Raw genomic sequence first — 18303 nt, forward strand, 5'->3', positions numbered from 1 at the left:
TGCTGCCTGGTTTGATTTTTATTGATTGATTGAATGATACAGCATGGAAACAGGCCCTTTGGCCCACTGAGTCCATGCTGACCATCAGTCGGTCACCTTCAGTAGTTCAGTTCCCTACATGCACGTTTGTAGGTTAAGAATCATTTACTGTGGCCCATTAACCCACAAACCTGCATGTCTTTGGGATGTGGGGAGGAACCGGAGTACCCGAGGGAAACCTGCCTGGTCACAGGGCGAACGTGCGAACTCCACGCAGACAGTAGCCGTAGCCAGGATTGAACTTGGGTCTCTGGCGCTGTGGGGCGGCAGCTCTACCAACTGTGGTGCCCCTCAAGACCACCCCCCAGCAGTTTGTTTTCTGCACAACGTACTGAGTGGAATGGGCAGTAAGTCACCGGAGAGATGGCGGGGGAGCTGTGATCACGGGAGGACTGAATCGTAGAAGTAGCCTGATCTTGTGAAAGCTCCACCTCTTCTTCCATAACTACATGTGGTGATCGGCAGATCAGTGTGACATCCTCAGCATTATCAGAGCCTGTGTTCCCAGAAACAGGTCTAGTCACAGCGTTAGGAATTGTGTGGTGTCTGTACGCACAACATCACAGACACTACACTATCTTGCCAGGAGAAGGCGGAATTCCCATTCCCATCGGTACAGCCTTCTCCTTGGAAGATGGACACAAAATGCTGGAGTAATTCAGCCGGACAGCCAGCATCTCTGGATAGAAGGAATGGGTGACGTTTCCGGTCGAGACCCTTCTTCAGACTTGGAAGGTTCTACACAAGGTGCAAGCAAGCACAAGAGTGGGCAATGGGTCCCCCACAACCAGAGCCCATTGTGCTGCCCCATCAATGGGAAAGGCAAGCATTGTCTGGATGTGTCATTGGAATTTACCATCTCTTTCCAGTTATTCCCTCTGTGGGAACATGCTGTAGATGAAAGTCACCCACTATCAGGGATTCAATTCCCAAGGGGGGTTGCTTTGTGTTAGGCCTCTCAAATAATTACTAAATCATATTGACGACATCTTTATTTATTCGTGTGTATATATTTATATAATGGTATATGGACACAATGATCTGTTCTGTTTTCACGCCTACTATGTTCTGGTGTGCTGAACCAAAGCAAGAATTTAATTGTCCTCTCAGGGACACATGACAATAAACTCTCTTGAACTTGATCTTAAACTTGACCTTCAAACTACCACAGAATATAAAACTGCAGTCTAGGAACAAGCCCTTTGGCCCGCAATATCTGTGCTGAGCATGATGCCAAGTTAGATACAAAATGTTGGAGTAACTCAGCGGGTCAGACAGCATCTCTGGAGAAAAGGAATAGTTGATGTTTCAGACCGAGACCCTTGTTCAGACTGAGGGTCTATAACAGTGGGTCCCAACCTTTTTTTGGCCATGCCCCACCTAATCACCTCTAAAATCCTGATGCCCCACCCCCCCATGTGGTGATATATAATTCTTATCATTTAAAAAGTGAACTCCGTTTCAGCTGAAGAAGCTTAAAACGTCAATACCTTGGTTTAAACAAGCTTCAAAAGAACATGGCATCCATGAAAAATAAAAATGAAGTAAACAAAAGACAGTTAAAGTTCTGAGCAAGAAATTACTAAAAAATTGTAAAAAAAAGAAAAAACATTAGGTGGTATTAAAATAATAATAATGATAAATATGATAATAAAAGAGTATTCACAGGTAATAAAGTGAGAACATTTCTATATTAGAATATTGAAATATTTGTGAATTGTCTCATACGAAAAATCGAAAATTTGGACCCAAACCTCCTCAGTCGTGTTCAATTGCCCCCCTTAAAAATCAAATTGCCCCCCTGTGGGGCGTACGCCCCACGTTGGGAACCACTGGTCTATAAGATTTAAACCAGCATCTGCAGTTCCTTCCGACATATGATGCCAAGGTCATCTCCTTTGCCTGCACGTGCCCCATATCCCTCCAATCCCTGCATATCCACGGGCTTCTCAATCACCACTGTCGTATCTGCCTCTACCTCTGCCACCTCCCCACCCCACCATTAGGGCGTTCCAGGCACCCACCACCCTCTGTGTGGGGGAAAGAAACCTGCCCCGCACATCTCCTTTAAACTTTTCCCCTCTGACCTTAAAGCTCTGCCAAATAAGTCTTCGGAGAGGCAGCCAAGCGCGCGAAGCCTTGGCTTTTTCTTTAGACGCATGAGTAACTTCACTTGGCTGTGAAGTGGAGCCAAACTGAAAAAGGATTTCTGAAAAATGAAAGAGGACTTTCTGCTGGGTCACCTGGGGAGCTTGATGACGATGGTTACTTGATCAGTAAGTCTAGCTAGTTTTAGAGTCAAAGAGTCAGGCAGCACAGAAATAGGCCCTTCAGCCTAACTTAACAGACCTGACCAAGATGCCCCATATACACTAGTCCCACCTGCTGGCGTTTGGCCCATATACCTTCTTAAAACGTTTCTGTCCATGCGCCTGTACAAATGAGTTTTAAATGTTGTTTCAAAATCCTTATCTCACTATCTCCTCTACTCCACTGGCAGCTCGTTCCATATACCCACCACCCACTGTGTGGGAAAAGTTGCCCCTCAGGTTCCTCTTTGTCCTCTCACCTTAAACCTATGCCCTCCGGTTCTTGCTTCTCCTACTCTGGGTAAAAGACTTTGTGGCCGTCACCCTATCTATTCCCCTCATGATCCTGCACGCCTCGGTAAGATTACCTCACATCCTCCTGTGCTCGTGTTTGCAATCAGCTTGGCTGTTATTAACAAAGGGCCTGTCTATGTATGATTCATGGTGGCACTGGGTTTCAGCAAAGATAAGTCAAGTAAATTCACTTGAAAGCTTTCTCGGGCCCTGACTATTAAGGGCCTGTCCCACTGTATGAGGTAATTCAAGAGTTCTCCCGAGTTTTTCCCTGATTCGAACTCGGAGAATGCCCGTAGCGGGTCCGTAGGAGTTCGAGGATGTCTCGTAGCGGCTCGTACGAGTAAAAAGTAACCATTTTTTTCATCACGAGTATTTTTTTACTCGTGGACATTTTTCACAGTGTTGAAACAACTTCACGAGTTTACCTGATTTCCCGAGTACTTACCGTTACTCGCACGAGCCGCTACGAGACATCCACAAACTCCTACGGACCGGCTACGGACATCCTCCGAGTTCGAATCAGGCAAAAACGCGGGAGAACTCTCGAATTACCTCGTACAGTGGGACGGGCTTTACTGATATTGAAGACATAGAGGTCACTTTAACATGTGGGGATGTGTAAAACTAGATTCTAATGCGACTCCCCATTTGGCATAGTGGGCGGCACTGTGGCATAATGGTCGAGTTACACTGCCTTACAGCACCAGAGACCCCAGTTCGATCCTGGCTACTGGTGCTTGTCTGTGCGGAGTTTGTACGTTCTCCCTGTGACTTGCGTGGGTGTTTTTTCCCAGGATTTCCAGTGTCCTCCCATACTCCAAAGACGTACAGGCCTGCGGGTTAGTTGGCTTGGTATAACTGTAAAGTGTCCCGCGTGTGATAAGGATAGTGTTAGTGTGCAGGGATCGCTGGTCGACGCAGACTCGGTGGGCCGATGGCCCTGTTTCTGCGCTGTACCTCTAAACTAAAGCCAAACAAAACTAAACTAAATAGAAATTTGAAGACAGATAAAATGATTTGAATCCACACACTTCTTTTCTTACCAACCACTGCTGATCAGTGGTACACAAAAAAGCTGGAGAAACTCAGCGGGTGCAGCAGCATCTCTGCTGCACCCATAGATGCTGCTGCACCCGCTGAGTTTCTCCAGCTTTTTTGTGTACCTTTGATTTTCCAGCATCTGCAGTTCCTACTTGAACACTGCCGATCAGTGTTGTTCTCGTCACCCATTTTGATGTCGCATTGATCCTCGGAGTATTAACATCTCATGCCATTCCAGGCCCCTGCATGTAAGGAAAGCCAACTGATGATCAGTTGATCAGTGATGCTCCATTGATCTGTTAAAAGAGATTTAATTGCTGTCTTCATTTTCTGCCTCACATTACAGGTGCTGCCTTCAGTTACATCATCTGCCCCTGGTCAGTGCTGTTGTCAGCAAGGGGTGAATTATCTTTCCGAAGCAATGCCTCGGGGGGAGACATCTACGCATTTACTGCCCCAGAAATACTCCAGGGGAGACGGTTGAGCTCACAGCTTGCAATAGAAAAGGTAAGAGGAAAATGGCTCCTTATCTCTGATTTCCTTGATGAGGTTGGTACATGTGCTCTATAATTGTGTCACAGGACTAAGAGATTGAGAGCTGGTCCTCTAGAGAGATCTAGAGCTGGTCCACGCCTGGTCCATGGTAATTCAAACCCGCTGTGGAGTAGCACAGTCTTTCACTTCACTTTACTTCAGGGGTCGGCAACCTCCGGCCCCAGGGCCGAATGCGGCCCGTCACACGAAATCATCTGGCCCGCAGGCGGATTTTTTTCCCCGCCGAGCTCTGGCTGTACCGCGGCCTGCGCAAAGCCGCCGGCCGCGCACCTTCAGTGAACACTTGAAGATATACTGCAGATGCTGGAAAATCGAAGATAGACAAAAATGCTGGGGAAACTCAGCGGGTGAGACATGCAAGGATTGCACGAGGCTGCCTCACTCGCTGAGTTTCTCCAGCATCTTTGTCTACCTTCTGTGAACACGTGATTTGATGCCTGCCATCCGGGGCGGGATGGGTGACGGGATCCATGTGTACACGTGATAGATGTGGCCCACCATTCGCTCACAGACATGCGTCCTGGCCCCTATACCGAACAAGGTTGCCCACCCCTGTTCTAGAGATACAGCGTGGAAACAGGCCCTTCGGCAAACTCAGTCCACTCCGACCAGCAATCACCCCGTACACTAGCACTAGAAACATAGAAACATAGAAAAATAGGTGCAGGAGTAGGCCATTCGGCCCTTCGACCCAGCACCGCCATTCAATATAATCATGGCTGAAATCAAAATCAGTACCCACTGTTCCTGCTTTTTCCCCGTATCCCTTGATTCTTTTAGCCTGAACAGCTAAATCAAAAGAGCCTGTTCCACTTTCACGACCTAATTCACAACCTTTTTTACTCGTGGACATTTTTCATCAGGCTAGAAAAAGGCCCCGACCTACTTGATGCCATGAGTACCTACAACTAGCATCACGACCTACCTATGTCCTACCTACGACCTCGTGACGACCATGCTGCGAGTCTGAGTCAAGGGCAAACTCGACAGAGGTCGTCAATTAGGTCGTGAAAGTGGGACAGCCCCATAACTCTCTCTTGAAAACATCCAGTGAATTTAAGCACTATCCTTACACAGTCGGGACAATTTCCAATTTTTACCAAAGCCAATAAACCTGCAAACCTGTATGTCTTTGGAGTGCGGATGTTGTTCTTGCTCGGTAATTGTATAGCGATTTTGTGTATTTCTTTCCAAATGACTTGCATATTTTCTTTTTGTAGTTTCTGTTTTCTTTTCTGTTGAATAACTTTCCCACAGTTGCCTCGCTTGGAGGGAACCTTGAGTCGGGAACAGTGAAACTAGATCGTAATTCCCCAGTTAAACATCTCCACAAGTATTTGTAGATTATTAAAGATTGGAACTTCCTTATGGGTTACTCTCTACACTTCTTTTTGAAAATAAGAAAATGAGTAATCTAGTGCTGAAGGTGACTAAAATGCACATACAATGTAATCGCATTGACAGGAGGCTTGTTAATTGTTGCCTAGGTTTATGGACTCACCTTGGTTATATTTTGACTTGAGATGGTGTAAATCAGTTGTAGTGCTTTAGCAACATGTTTTATATCTGTGTCATTGATTTCAAGGTAAATAAATATTGGGGAGAGTATAAAATCACTGCCTGCTAGCATTTGTTTACGCTAACATTCAAGGCTCAAATTAATCCTTTCAGAGTCAATACGGGACAATTATCTTAAAAGCTCAAAGCAGAGATGTAGTTCATCCCCTTGTTTGTATCCATGGATGTGACTTTCCTGATATTTCGAGGAGAGTGAAGTGGCAATGATCGACAAGTGCTGGAGTAACTCAACGGGTCAGGCAGCATCTCTGGAGAAAAAGGATAGGTGACGAGTCAGACCCGAAACGTCACCCATTCTTTCTCTCCAGAGAGGCTGCCTGATCCAAATGGAGAACGGTCTCGACCTGAAACCTCACCGATCCTTTTTGCACCAGAGATGCTGCCTGATCTGCAATTCAGGCAGAATAGCCTGGAACTCCACACAGATAACTCTCGAGGTCAGGATCAAACCCGGGTCTCTGGCACTGCGAGGTAACAACTCTACCAGCTGCACCACCGTAACTCCGTATTATCCGTTACACAATTCTGGAAATAGTCCAGGGCTGGAAGCTGCATTGATGACCAATTTCAACTTTTCACCGGGCAGTAAACAAACAAAATGTGCACAAAATCCCTGCCAGGTATACGATCCATCTTGGGAGAGTTAGTCTACTGCCGTCTCTTCCTGTGAGTGGTTGAGGAAGCAGTTTGGTTTCTCATGAGCCAGAGATAGGCAAATTCTTGATTAGGACTGGTGTCCAGGGTTATGGGGAGAAGGCAGGGAAATGTCATTAGGAGGCAGAGATCAGCCACGATTGAATGGCAGAGTAGACTGGATGGGCCGAATGGCCTAATTCTACTCCTATAACTTGTGAATACCTCCATTTGTTTAAGTGCATAAAGCTTATTTTACTGAGTCAAGGAAATTCTGCCAAGTAAATGCTAAAAATGAAGTTATCATCCCACCACATCCAGAGAGCAGTCCTGAACTACTATCTACCTCAGTGGTGACTATCGGACTATCCTTGTTCCGACTTTGCTGGCTTTACCTGCACTAAACGTTATTCCCTTATCATGTATCTGTACACTGTAAATGGCTCGATTGTAATCGTATATTGTCTTTCTGCTGACTGGTTAGCACGTAATGAAAGCTTTTCACTGTACCTCGGTACACGTGACAATAAACTGGACTACGTTCAAGCTCGACAGCGGAATTAAACGCCAAGCAGGCATGGGAAACCCGTAGCAATTGGCTTGGGAGACCAGGGCTTCACCAGTAGTCAAAAAGCTAATTCTGATGAAGTGAAAAGAGCAGCAAATCTTATAATAAATACATTTGGTCTTGAAGGATTAAAAGATTGAAATAAAGCAGGAATTACTGTAAATATTCGGTCGGCTAATCCGTCCCAAGACTTTGTGTGTTCAGAGACCTAGCCAATTTTGGGGGTTTAATCATTGTAGGTCTCCCAGTTTTAATGACTGAAATTGGAAGTCGCAGCTGTTACTGAATTTTAGCCAATATTTTGATGAAGTATTTGATTCCAGTGTAAAAGCAGGAGCTTTCAGTTTGATTTGATTTGTGACTACATTGATTTATCCCAAATTTCTATCTTTTGTGAGTGTGTGCGGATCTATGTGCTGTTACTTCAAGTGTGAAACATTAATAATTATAACAGCAGCAATCTGTATGTTTGCAGATATTTTCTTTGCAGAGAAAAGTGCCCAAAAGACATCGTAATCCAACCCTCTGTTTTAATGCTCTCCTGATTCAGCGGGAGGTATTTTAGTTTAGTTTAGAGATACAGCGCAGAAACAGGCCCTTCGGCCTTTTGTGTAATATGTAACTTAAATAGCATGGAAACGGGTCTTTCGACCCACTAGGTCCACATTGACCATCTAGCACCTGTTCACACACTAGCTCTATGTTATACCACTTTATCAACTACCCCACACGCATTAGAGGTAATTTTTACAGACCAATTAACCCACAAATTGGAGGAAATCAGAGCACCCGGAGGAAACCCACATGGTCATGGAGAACATGCAAACTCCATACAGACAGCTTGAGATTAGGATCGAACCCAGGTCTCTAGTGCTGTGAGGCAGCAGCACTACCAGCTGCGCTGCTGTGCCGATCAAATACAACCTCTTGGGGCATTTCAGGAAGCGTTTGTCAGTCGTTTGGGGTGGGGAGGGAAAACTTAGGTCGTTCTTAGAATCTGGCAGCTCTGAGTATTTGTTTCTGGTACTAAACCATAGATTACTAGGCTGAATGCCATTTTATATTGGTATTTCACGGCACAATGAACAGAGACTCTGGCTAGGTTACTAATAACCTGCAACACTTTAATCTGTGTTGAAGAATATTAAGGTTAAGTATACTCTTTGCCATGTATGTCTGTTTGTATGTACAACTGTGTGTATGTCCACTGTGTGTGTGTGTGTGTTCACTGTGTACAGTATGTGTTCACTATGTGTATGAGTGTGTGCATGCATATGCGTGTGTGCGCGCGCGTGTGTACTTGAGGCAGCCCCAGACCAATGGCACGTTTACAATGATAAAGTAGAATGGAGATGAGAGGAGGAGTTTCTTTAGCCAGAGGGTGGTGAATCTGTGGAAATCATTGCCACAGACGGCTGTGGAGACCAAGTAATTTGGTATCTGTAAAGCAGAGATTGCTAGGGTCTTGATTAGTCAGCATCAATGGTTATGGGGAGAAGGCAGGAGATTGGGGTTGAGGGGAGAAGAATTGATCAGCCATGATCGAATGGCGGAGCAGACTCGATGGGCCGAATGGCCTAATTCTGCTCCTATGTCTTATGCACTTATATACCATGAACTGCCTGCACCTGGTCTTTCAATTCAATCTCAACCGAATAACTATTCAGAAGATAGACACAAAAAGCAGGAAGAACTCAGAGGTCAGGCAGCATCTCTGGAGAAAAGGAATAGGTGACGTTTTGGGTCGAGACCCTACAGACTCATAAAACATTCAGCTCTGCTTGTGAAGGAATAAATCAGCACTGCACCAAGTGCTTGTGCATGTCCTAGACGGATATATTTTAATAGTAGTTGGCCTTATTGACAGCTCTTCACTTCGGGACAGTGTAGGAAGAAACTGCAGATGCTGGTTTAAACTGAGGATAGACACCAAAAGCTGGAGTAACTCAGCGCGACAGGCAGCATCTCTGGGGAGAAAGATACTGAAGCAGGGTCTCGACCCGGAACGTCACCCATTCCTGCTCTCCAGAGGTGCAGGCCTGTCCCGCTGAATTACTCCACCTTTTTGTGCCCATCTTCACTTCAGGCCAAATTGCTCTGGCATGGTGACGAATTGTTGCCAATGGCAACAAGTAAATTTAAGGCCTTCTGCTATTAATGGAGGAGGTTCATCCAGACTAATGAGCTGGCACAGTGGACCACAGGAGCTGAATTGAAAGCACCTTGCTCATTGAATAGCTCTCATTATGGCAGAACACTTGGCAGTCTCTCAGGCACCTCTTTGTAATGAGTGCTGCCTGCATCTGTTTGGGTGCAGTCTCTTCCATTGTATCTGTTTGCTTGAGTGTTTGAATGAATAATATAAAGTATAAGGAGGTGCACTGCCAGAAAAAAGGGCAAATTGGCAGTTTTAATCAGCAAATTGATCTAGGGAAGACAAACTCCGAAGCCTGATAATATTCTATCGCACAGTAAATTTGGATTCAACCATATTTATATATGCTAATTGAATGTGAATTAATGAATGCAGATCGGGCAGGCACATTTCCTCTTGTGTTGAAGGGCTGGCTCATTATCTTGTACAGTTCCTGGTTAATCCCACATTGATATGCACAGCGTTCTACATATTGACTATATGAACACATAGCCAGAACGGTAATTAACTGATCATTAAAGACTGATTAAGTATGGCTATAGGATGTCACTTTTCTATATTGTGTTGTTTCTAGTTCTGCTCTCCTGATCGCTGTGTCACCTTGTTTAGCTGAGGGCCATTGATGCCACCAACACTTTTGCACACCTCACCCAACCTTCTGTTCAATGTTATGGCTGAGCCTTGATCTTGGATGTGGCTGACACAATGCAGGTTGCGTTAACCCAGTGCAATCCTGCCCTCGTGTACCGACCCCGTGTCCGGACCTCACACCAGGAGCCCCTGGACAAGACTCACTGGGGATTTGGAGATTTTCCATGCTTACAGTCTAGGAATGTTAAAACCAACTGCGGCACTTCACACCTGACCCCTCCGCAGATAGTTTGCGAGGGGGGTCAACTTTATCAACCCAGGTGTAGAGGGACCATTGCTACAGCATTGACCACTTTGTAATATTCACAGCACCCTACACTTTTGGAGACTATTTGCCTACTTAGTGTATGGTGTGCAACACTAGATTTCACTTTGACATGTCACATGTGATACTAATTAAGTTTCATTCATTCTTGGGGGGTCAATTATAACTTCATCAGTCTAGGTGCAGTGCAGTGTTATTTTAACAGCTGATTTTAATGTTGAATGAGGTGTCAACTAGAAGTCTTGCTGACTTTGTGAGGGAATTAACACACCCTGCCATACACGCTCGCACAGGGTGTCAGGGGTTATGGGGAGAAGGCAGGACAATGGCGGTAAGAGGGAGAGATAGATCAGCCACGTGATGGGTCGAATGGCCTAATTCTGCTCCTATCACTTCTGACCTTGACCTTATGACACACCTTCTTTGTCAACTGTTACATTCTGTTTTAATTGTTATGTTTTATGTGGGCTACGTTTGAAAAGAGTGCCTTCCAGACATTGCACCATCCACTGAAGAAAAGAGTTTGCTTTATCTCAGCGTGTCATGACTTTTGTTCACAAATCTTAGATAGCCTGAAATAAAGTGATTTCAGTGGATGGTTCTGTCTGGAATTTCAAATTTTGGGCCAATCCACATCGAATCCACTCTCAATCTTTGTTCCCAAAACAACTCCTACTTCTCCACTCTACCCTTCAGGCTGGAATTCCACATACTTGCACATATTCTAGTGAGCGTTACACTTCTGTCTCTAGATCAGGAGCTATGGGGAGAAGGCAGGAACGGGGTACTGATTGGGGATGATCAGCCATGATCACATTGAATGGCAGTGTGGGATCGAAGGGCCGAATGGACTATTGTCTATTGTCTGTTGTCTTATCTCCACACACTCCCTGAAGTAAACCGATCTCCAACCTCTCCATTCTAACCTACGGCTGAAATTCCCCAACCTTGCACATATTATGGTTATCTTTCCTCTCCTCTCTTTAGGTCTCCCAATCCTTCTAAAATACAGCGAGCAGAGCTAATCATAATACACCATTGTCTGATGCAACATCAATTTACTCTGAAGAAGGGTCTCGACCTGAAACGTCACCCATTCCTTCTCTCCAGAGATGCTGCCTGTCCCGCTGAGTTACTCCAGCATTTTGTGTCGATCAGTTTACTGCCCTTGTCTACCTCTCTGCCTCTTGTGCATGAAGCTGATGCTTGCATAGCGCACGTCCAACCAAGGGACCTTGAATGGAGAGCTGCCTCCACAGGGCGAACTGCGCTGAATAGCAAAGCACCCAAGCTGATCATCTCTAATGGATCCCAGCACCAGAGTGACAAATGCTCGAGCTCTTAAACTAATGTCAGAGCTGGTATTCTGTTACCTAGGCAACCGCAGAGTACAGCGTACAAAAAGCTGGAGGATCTAATAAAAGCCCTATGCAAGACTATCGCTAAATTAGGCCATTGTATGAACACAAGCACGAGCGATGCTGAGTTTTTATTGTGTACAAAGAAGCAAAGCAGATTAGGTTTTCAAATGTCAATTGCATCTGAATTTGTGTGAAGCCGTTTTCCCAGCCTACAGATTGTGGGCTTGGATGGTCTCTCAGGCAATTTCATACACATTCACTGCCCTCAAGCAAATCATCAAATATATATGCAGAGTGTAAAACTCAACCTCTTACTGAAGTAATCCCCCTTGTTAAAAAAAACTCTTCCAAAAATGCGTCCTGAATCAAATCAATTCCACTGGAGAGGAGAGAGGTTGTGGCTCTAATCAGCGCAGCCATTTGTTACAGGGAGAAATGGGTATCTACCAGAATCATTTGCATAGGAAGGAACTGCAGATAGACACAAAATGCTGGAGTAACTTAGTGGGACAGGCAGCATCTCTGAAGAGAAGGATTGGGTGACGTTTTGGGTCGAGACCCTTCTTGACACGAAACGTCACCCATTCCTTCTCTCCAGAGATGCTGCCTGTCCCGCTGAGTTACTCCAGCATTTTGTGTCTATCTGCAGTTTAAACCAGCATCTGCAGATCCTTCCTGCACAAGAAACTGCAGATGCTGGTTTACACTGAAGATAGGGAAAAAATGTTGGAGTAACTCATCGGGACGGGCAGCATCTCTGGAGAGAAGGAATGGATGATGTTTCGAGTCAGAAACCTTCTGCAATCTGAAGAAGGGTTCACCCGAATCGCCATCTATTCCTTCTCTCCAGAGATGCTGCCTGTTCCACTGAGTTAATTCAGAATTTTGTGTCTATCATTACAATAGTGCTAGCTTTTCTAAAAAAAATCCATTAGACAAATGCTACGAAGTGCATCTGATTTACTACAGATACACCAGGAAAATTCCCTACAGTTGCTGGAAATATTCTGCCACCTTTGTGTAAAACGTATACATATCACCCGTGTCTTTTATTTAGAGATGGGGTTAACAAAGAAATAAATAATCCAAGTATTGGTGCCTTGCAAAACAAACTGTACCGCTGCACCACCGTGCCACCCTGCCTTCTCTTCTCTTCCTTCATTTCCAGTCTCTGGTTGTGGCCGTGCTTTGTTTCACCTGGTCATTTCCAGTCTCTGGTTTGTTTTGCCAGATGCATGTGTACTCTCTGGGGATGACCTTGTACTGGGCAGCGGATTACCAGCTTCCTGAAGCACAGGTGAGAAGTGACAGATTTCTGAGCCTTGAATGAATTCTATTGATGATGCTAAACCATTCATTGATATAAACTCTTCCCCTATTGAGAAAAATAAAGAGCAGAGATAAAATCCGGCAGTGAAACTGATAATTTCCCCCTCGTTCTATTATTCTAATGAAGAACCCAAAGAATCTTCTTCTTTCGTGTCCATTCCAAATGTTGGCCTCGCTGTCATCGTCGGTCCTGAAAAGGACGCAGGCTTCCGGCGACAATCAGTGGGAGCCATCACTTGTCGCAATATTTTGTGTTATTAATCTTATTTATATAGCACATTTTTAGTCAACTTGCATTGACTGACCCCAAAGTGCTTCACATAATTACATTACATTTACACACAGGCAAAGGTGGGTGAAGTGTCTTGCCCCAAGGACACAACGGCAGTATGCACTCCAAGCGGGATTCGAACCGGCTACCTTCCGGTCGCCAGCCGAACACTTAGCCCATTGTGCCATCTGTCGTCCCGAACAATATCCAGCAATAGATGATGGTGGTAGCAGAATTAGGTTGGGATACTTCCTGTTTCCAGCCCCACGACGTAGACACTTCTGCTATGGGGCCACCCAAATAATAGAAGCAGGGGAAGGCCATTCGGCCCATGTTTCCTATCATCTTTGTCCTGAATGGTTAATCCCTTGTTTAGAGAAGATAACACACAACCCTGTAACACAAACCCATTCACGCCAGCTATTTCTGCCAATGGAAATCTCATCTCTCCATCCACTCTGCCAAGCTCTTACCAATTTCAAACAGATTACCTCTCACTTTGAAACCATAATCAGTATAGATCCAACAGTTCATCTTCCCCTATAACCCATTGTCTATCTGTGATCTTATGCTGCATATACCACCCTCCTTGGGTTCAGAAACCAGAGATGTCCAAAATATTCCAAAATGTGCTCTCTCCAATGCTCAATGTAATTCAAGCAAGATGTCTCTAATACTTCAATCTTTGTCATTGGCCTCGCTAGTTGCTTTCTGTACCTGCACATCGAGTGGCACAGTGGCACAGCGGTAGAGATACTGCCTTACAGCGGCAGAGACCCAGGTTTGATCTGTTATTTCTCTGGTCTAATTTGCCTGGGCAGAGATAAATTCCATTCCCACCTCTCTTCCAAAGTTCTGCAGTTGTCTTCATATGTGTACAATTCTTTGTTGCTTTCATATATCACAGCAGCAGAATTATACTGTTCAGCCAATCGAGTCTACTCTGCCATTCAATCATGGCTGATCTATCTTTCCCTCTCAACCCCATTCTCCTGCCTTCTCCCCATAACCTTCGATACCCATGCGAGTCAAGAACCTATCAATCTCCGCTTTAAAAATACCCGATGACGTGGCCTCCACAGGTGTCTGGCAATGAATTCCACAGAATGACACAAATGCTTTTAAACATTTTTTGATTTTGTGCATCTGAGCAGGGGGTACTAGCATTCACGGGAGGCTGCATTTGATTGTTTAAAGTACACTCTTTATAGACTTTCCCCGCTGTTCCAGTGCAGTAGTGTATAACGTAGTACAAATATGGTACAAATACACTAATCTCACATTGCAATGTTCACATACAGCGATTGAAAGCCACACAACAAATAATGACACAAAGCTCAGAAGCAATAGTTTAAGCTTCACTGGATGAAATGAATAAATAGGTAACATTTATTGGAACCATTAAAAAAAGTTAATGAGAAAAAAACCCCATAAAAATGTGATAATCCAAAATAATCTCTAAACTAAACTAAATTCCGCAGGGTGTTTAGTTTAGTTTAGTTTAGAGATACAGCTCGGAGTCCACGCCAACCAGCGATGCCCGCACACTAACACCATCCTACACACACTAGGGACAATTTTACACACACACCAATTAACCTTCATACCTATATGTCTCTGGAGTGTGGAAAGAAACCGAAGACTCGGAGAAAACACACGCAGGTCACAGGGAGAATATACAAACTCCGTACAGACTGTTCGAACCCGGGTCTCTGCCGCTGCATGCGCTGTAAGGCAGCAACTCTACCGCTGCGCCACCTTGCCGTCCCGATCCCAAACCTGGATGTTAAGCCCAGATGGGACACTGCTGTTTAGTTCACCGCTGAGTGAGGGCAGGATAAGGCTCGGCTTTTATCACCATGTTTAGGGTGAATTGGGACCTGTAGCAAGTCCAGGCCTTTGCCCAGTTTGATCCATTGCAGGTCGAGGCCGCAATCACAGGGATGTGCAACATCTGATGTAACTTGCAACCAGATAAATCCCTGTCACTGAGGGAACACAGAGCACATGGACATAATGTGCATCAGGATCCTCCTTATTATTTATTTCTCAGTCACTTTCTTCCTCCTCGAGTACGATTAGGGGTCAGTGCTGTTCCTTGGACTCTTGAGGTTAGGGGTTGGCATTTTAAGGCTGAAGTAAAAGGGATTTCCTTCATTCAGAGGGTTGTAATTCCTTTTGTTTCCTTCATTCAGAGGGTTGTAATTCCTTACCCCTGAATTTGTGGACGTTGAGTTATTGTGCCCGTTCACGATTTTTGAACATTAAAGGAATGGGAGGGAATATTAGAGGCATGAATCATATGATCAGATTGAACGGCAAAATAGGTTTAACGGACAGGATGGCCTCTGCGTGCCACAATTACTCCACAGTCAAATTAGACCCAGGTTTGGAAAGGAAGTAGGGTGGCACATCAGTTTGTGCTACTACCTCACAGGTCCGGGTTTGATCCTGACCTCCGGTGCTGTCTGCGTGGAGTTTGCATGTGTTCCCTGTGACTGCATGGATTTATTTTGCAAGTTATTCCTCGTGTAGAGTGTGGCAACGATTATTTGTAGAAAAAAACGGATGGAAACGTGAGGGAGAAATAAGTTTCAAGGCTGCAGGGAAATAAGAGGTTGTGGAGGCCAAGTCAATGGATATTTTTAAGGCAGAGATAGATAGGTTCTTGATTAGTATGGGTGTCAGGGGCTATGGGGAGAAGGCAGTAGAATAGGGTTAAGAGGAAAAGATAGATCAGCCATGATTGAATGATGGGGTGGACCTGATGGGCCGATTCGCCTAATTCTACTCCTATCACTAATAAACACGATGAATTTATGAATGGAATGGAATTGATGAGATCTGAGCCAGCATTGAACTGATGGGTGGAATGGCCTCATTCTGTATTGTCATAATCTTTGTGAAAAGAGTAGATCTAATTGGCTGGTGGTGACAATGAGCTCGCATTTCAAGGGCCAAATGTTCTTTCTTAACACCCTTACAATGATATTTTTTTCTTGCAGAACACCTCACTGCATCATGAAAGGAATAGTTGGAATATTTCAAAGCAGAGTTATGTTGTAGTGTGTAATTATTCTCTCGTCGAGTTAAAAAAAATACACTTAATCCCCTGCATGGCCACCACTCTTTTGAAGATGATATTGAGTGCCACTGTGATCATAGGGTTCTGCCGGATTACTTCTCTGTGAAATTAAAGGCTCGTGTTTTAGTTCTCTTGTTTCTTTCACAGTCTTTCCTGTGTGCCTTTTGACAGCCCATCCAGCTCGGTGACCAGCTGAACGATCTCCTCCTGAGTATGTGTGATGACATGCCACTCCAGAGAGTATCCTTGGACACCATTGTACAAATCTGCGAGGCACGTTGGCAGAGCTCAGGAGTGGTTCCGCCAAGCACGTACCTGAAGGAACTTGCTCAACTGGTGCTGGGAAGCACAGCGGAGGTCAGTAAATGCTTTGTGTAGGGAGGAACTGCACGTGCAGGTTTAATCCGAAGATAGACACAAAAAGCTGGAGTAACTCAGCGGGACAGGCAGCATCTCTGACGAGAGAAGGAATGGGTGAGGTTTCGGGTCGAGACCCTTCTTCAGTAAATGCTTTGTCTTTATTCATCTGCAGCTGTCCAATTCAAACAAGGCTTCAGTGCCCATTGCAGTCTGAAGATGTTTTGTAGGTTCATTGACTTGGAAAATTGTAAAATTATCCCTAGTGTGAAGGATAGTGTTAGTGTATGGGGGTCGCTGCTCGGCGCGGACTCGGGCTGTATCTCTAAACTAAACTAAACTAAACTAAAGGGTCTCAAGCCGAAATGTCACCTACCAATGTTCAGTCTGAAGGCACGGTGGTGCAGTGGCAGAGTTCCTGCCTTACGGCACAGAGATTCTGATTACGGGTGTTGTCTGTGTGGAGTTTGTACATTCTTCCTGTGACCACGTGGGGTTTCCTCCAACAATGCAAAAATTGTAAATTGTCCATAGTGTGTAGGGTAGGGCTAGTGTACAGGGTGATCACTGGTTGGTGTGGACTCGGTGGGCCAAAGGGCCTGCTGCCACAATGTATCTCTAAACTAAACTAAGGGTCTTGACCCGAATCGTCCCCTATCCATGTTTGCCAGAGATGCTACCTGACCCGCTGAGTTACTCCAGCACCTTACATAGATACATAGATACATAGAAAATAGGTGCAGCAGTAGGCCATTCAGCCCGTCAAGCCTGCACCGCCATTCAATGTGATCATGGCTGATCATCCAACTCAGTATACCTGCCTTCTCTCCATACCCCCTGATCCCTTTAGCCACAAGGGCCACATCTAACTCACTCTTAAATATAGCCAATGAACTGGCCTCAACTACCCTCTGTGGCAGAGAGTTCCAGAGATTCACCACTCTCTGTGTGAAAAATGTTTTTCTCATCTCGGTCTTAAAGGATTTCCCCCTTATCCTTAAGCTGTGACCCCTTGTCCTGGACTTCCCCAACATCGGGAACAATCTTGTGGCCTTTCGTGTATTAATCAGCATTCCTTGTTTCTGCATTTTGTGTGCTCTTTGACAATGTTTTTTGATTATATCATTAGTGTGATCACTAAAGGGCCTGTCCCACTTAGGTGTCATTTGCGCATCACGCAGGAAGTGCGCAACGATTTTGTGAATCCCCAAATCCTGGGGCGCCGCGCATCGCTGCCTACGTCACCACGCACCATGCGTGCGTAATGTACGCCATGCGTGCATCACGTGCACGGCACGGCGCGCGTGTCGTGCGTCGTGACGCGTAAATGATGTCACGTAAATGACGCGCAAATTACGCCCAAGTGGGACAGGCCCTTAATGGTTTATATATATATATATATATATAATTGAAACAGGCTGAAAGTCTGATTTGATTAGTCCATCATTTAGGTACAGAATGCCCGCCGTTAAACATTGATGTGAACATTTTCCTCATTCTCAACACGGTATTGCAGCTTTTATAATGTGTTCAAAGAAGTAGGTGAGAGAATATAAGTTGCAGGGCCACAGGGAAACGGGAGGAAGAATTTATCACACTATGTCCTGACCATAAATATGCCTTTCATATGATCTTTTGATTTTCTTTCCAGGGGGACGAGGGAGAGCAGAGGGACAGCGCCGTGATTCAGCACGATCGGAGCGCGGTGATACGGGAGAGATTGCATCGAAAAACATTGCCTGAGATGCCTGTCGTGACTCGCCGAACCGTCACCCACAAAGGTAGTCGCAGGGCGAAACTGTGGCGCAG

At 45.2% G+C, this 18303-nt stretch overlaps 1 protein-coding gene across 1 annotated transcript in view; it reads left to right on the forward strand.

Annotated features, from left to right (window-relative positions):
* LOC129712842 (tyrosine-protein phosphatase non-receptor type 13-like) overlaps window positions 1–18303 on the forward strand; it is a 212237-nt gene that overhangs the window by 36105 nt on the left and 157829 nt on the right. Inside the window, exons 3-6 of the mRNA XM_055661561.1 lie at window positions 4033–4193; window positions 12684–12749; window positions 16309–16494; window positions 18146–18275. Coding sequence (XP_055517536.1) covers window positions 4033–4193; window positions 12684–12749; window positions 16309–16494; window positions 18146–18275 — 543 coding nt within the window. The remainder of the gene's footprint in view (window positions 1–4032; window positions 4194–12683; window positions 12750–16308; window positions 16495–18145; window positions 18276–18303) is intronic.

The sequence above is a fragment of the Leucoraja erinacea genome, chromosome 34, assembly GCF_028641065.1.
Source record: "Leucoraja erinacea ecotype New England chromosome 34, Leri_hhj_1, whole genome shotgun sequence".
NCBI lineage: Eukaryota > Metazoa > Chordata > Chondrichthyes > Rajiformes > Rajidae > Leucoraja > Leucoraja erinaceus.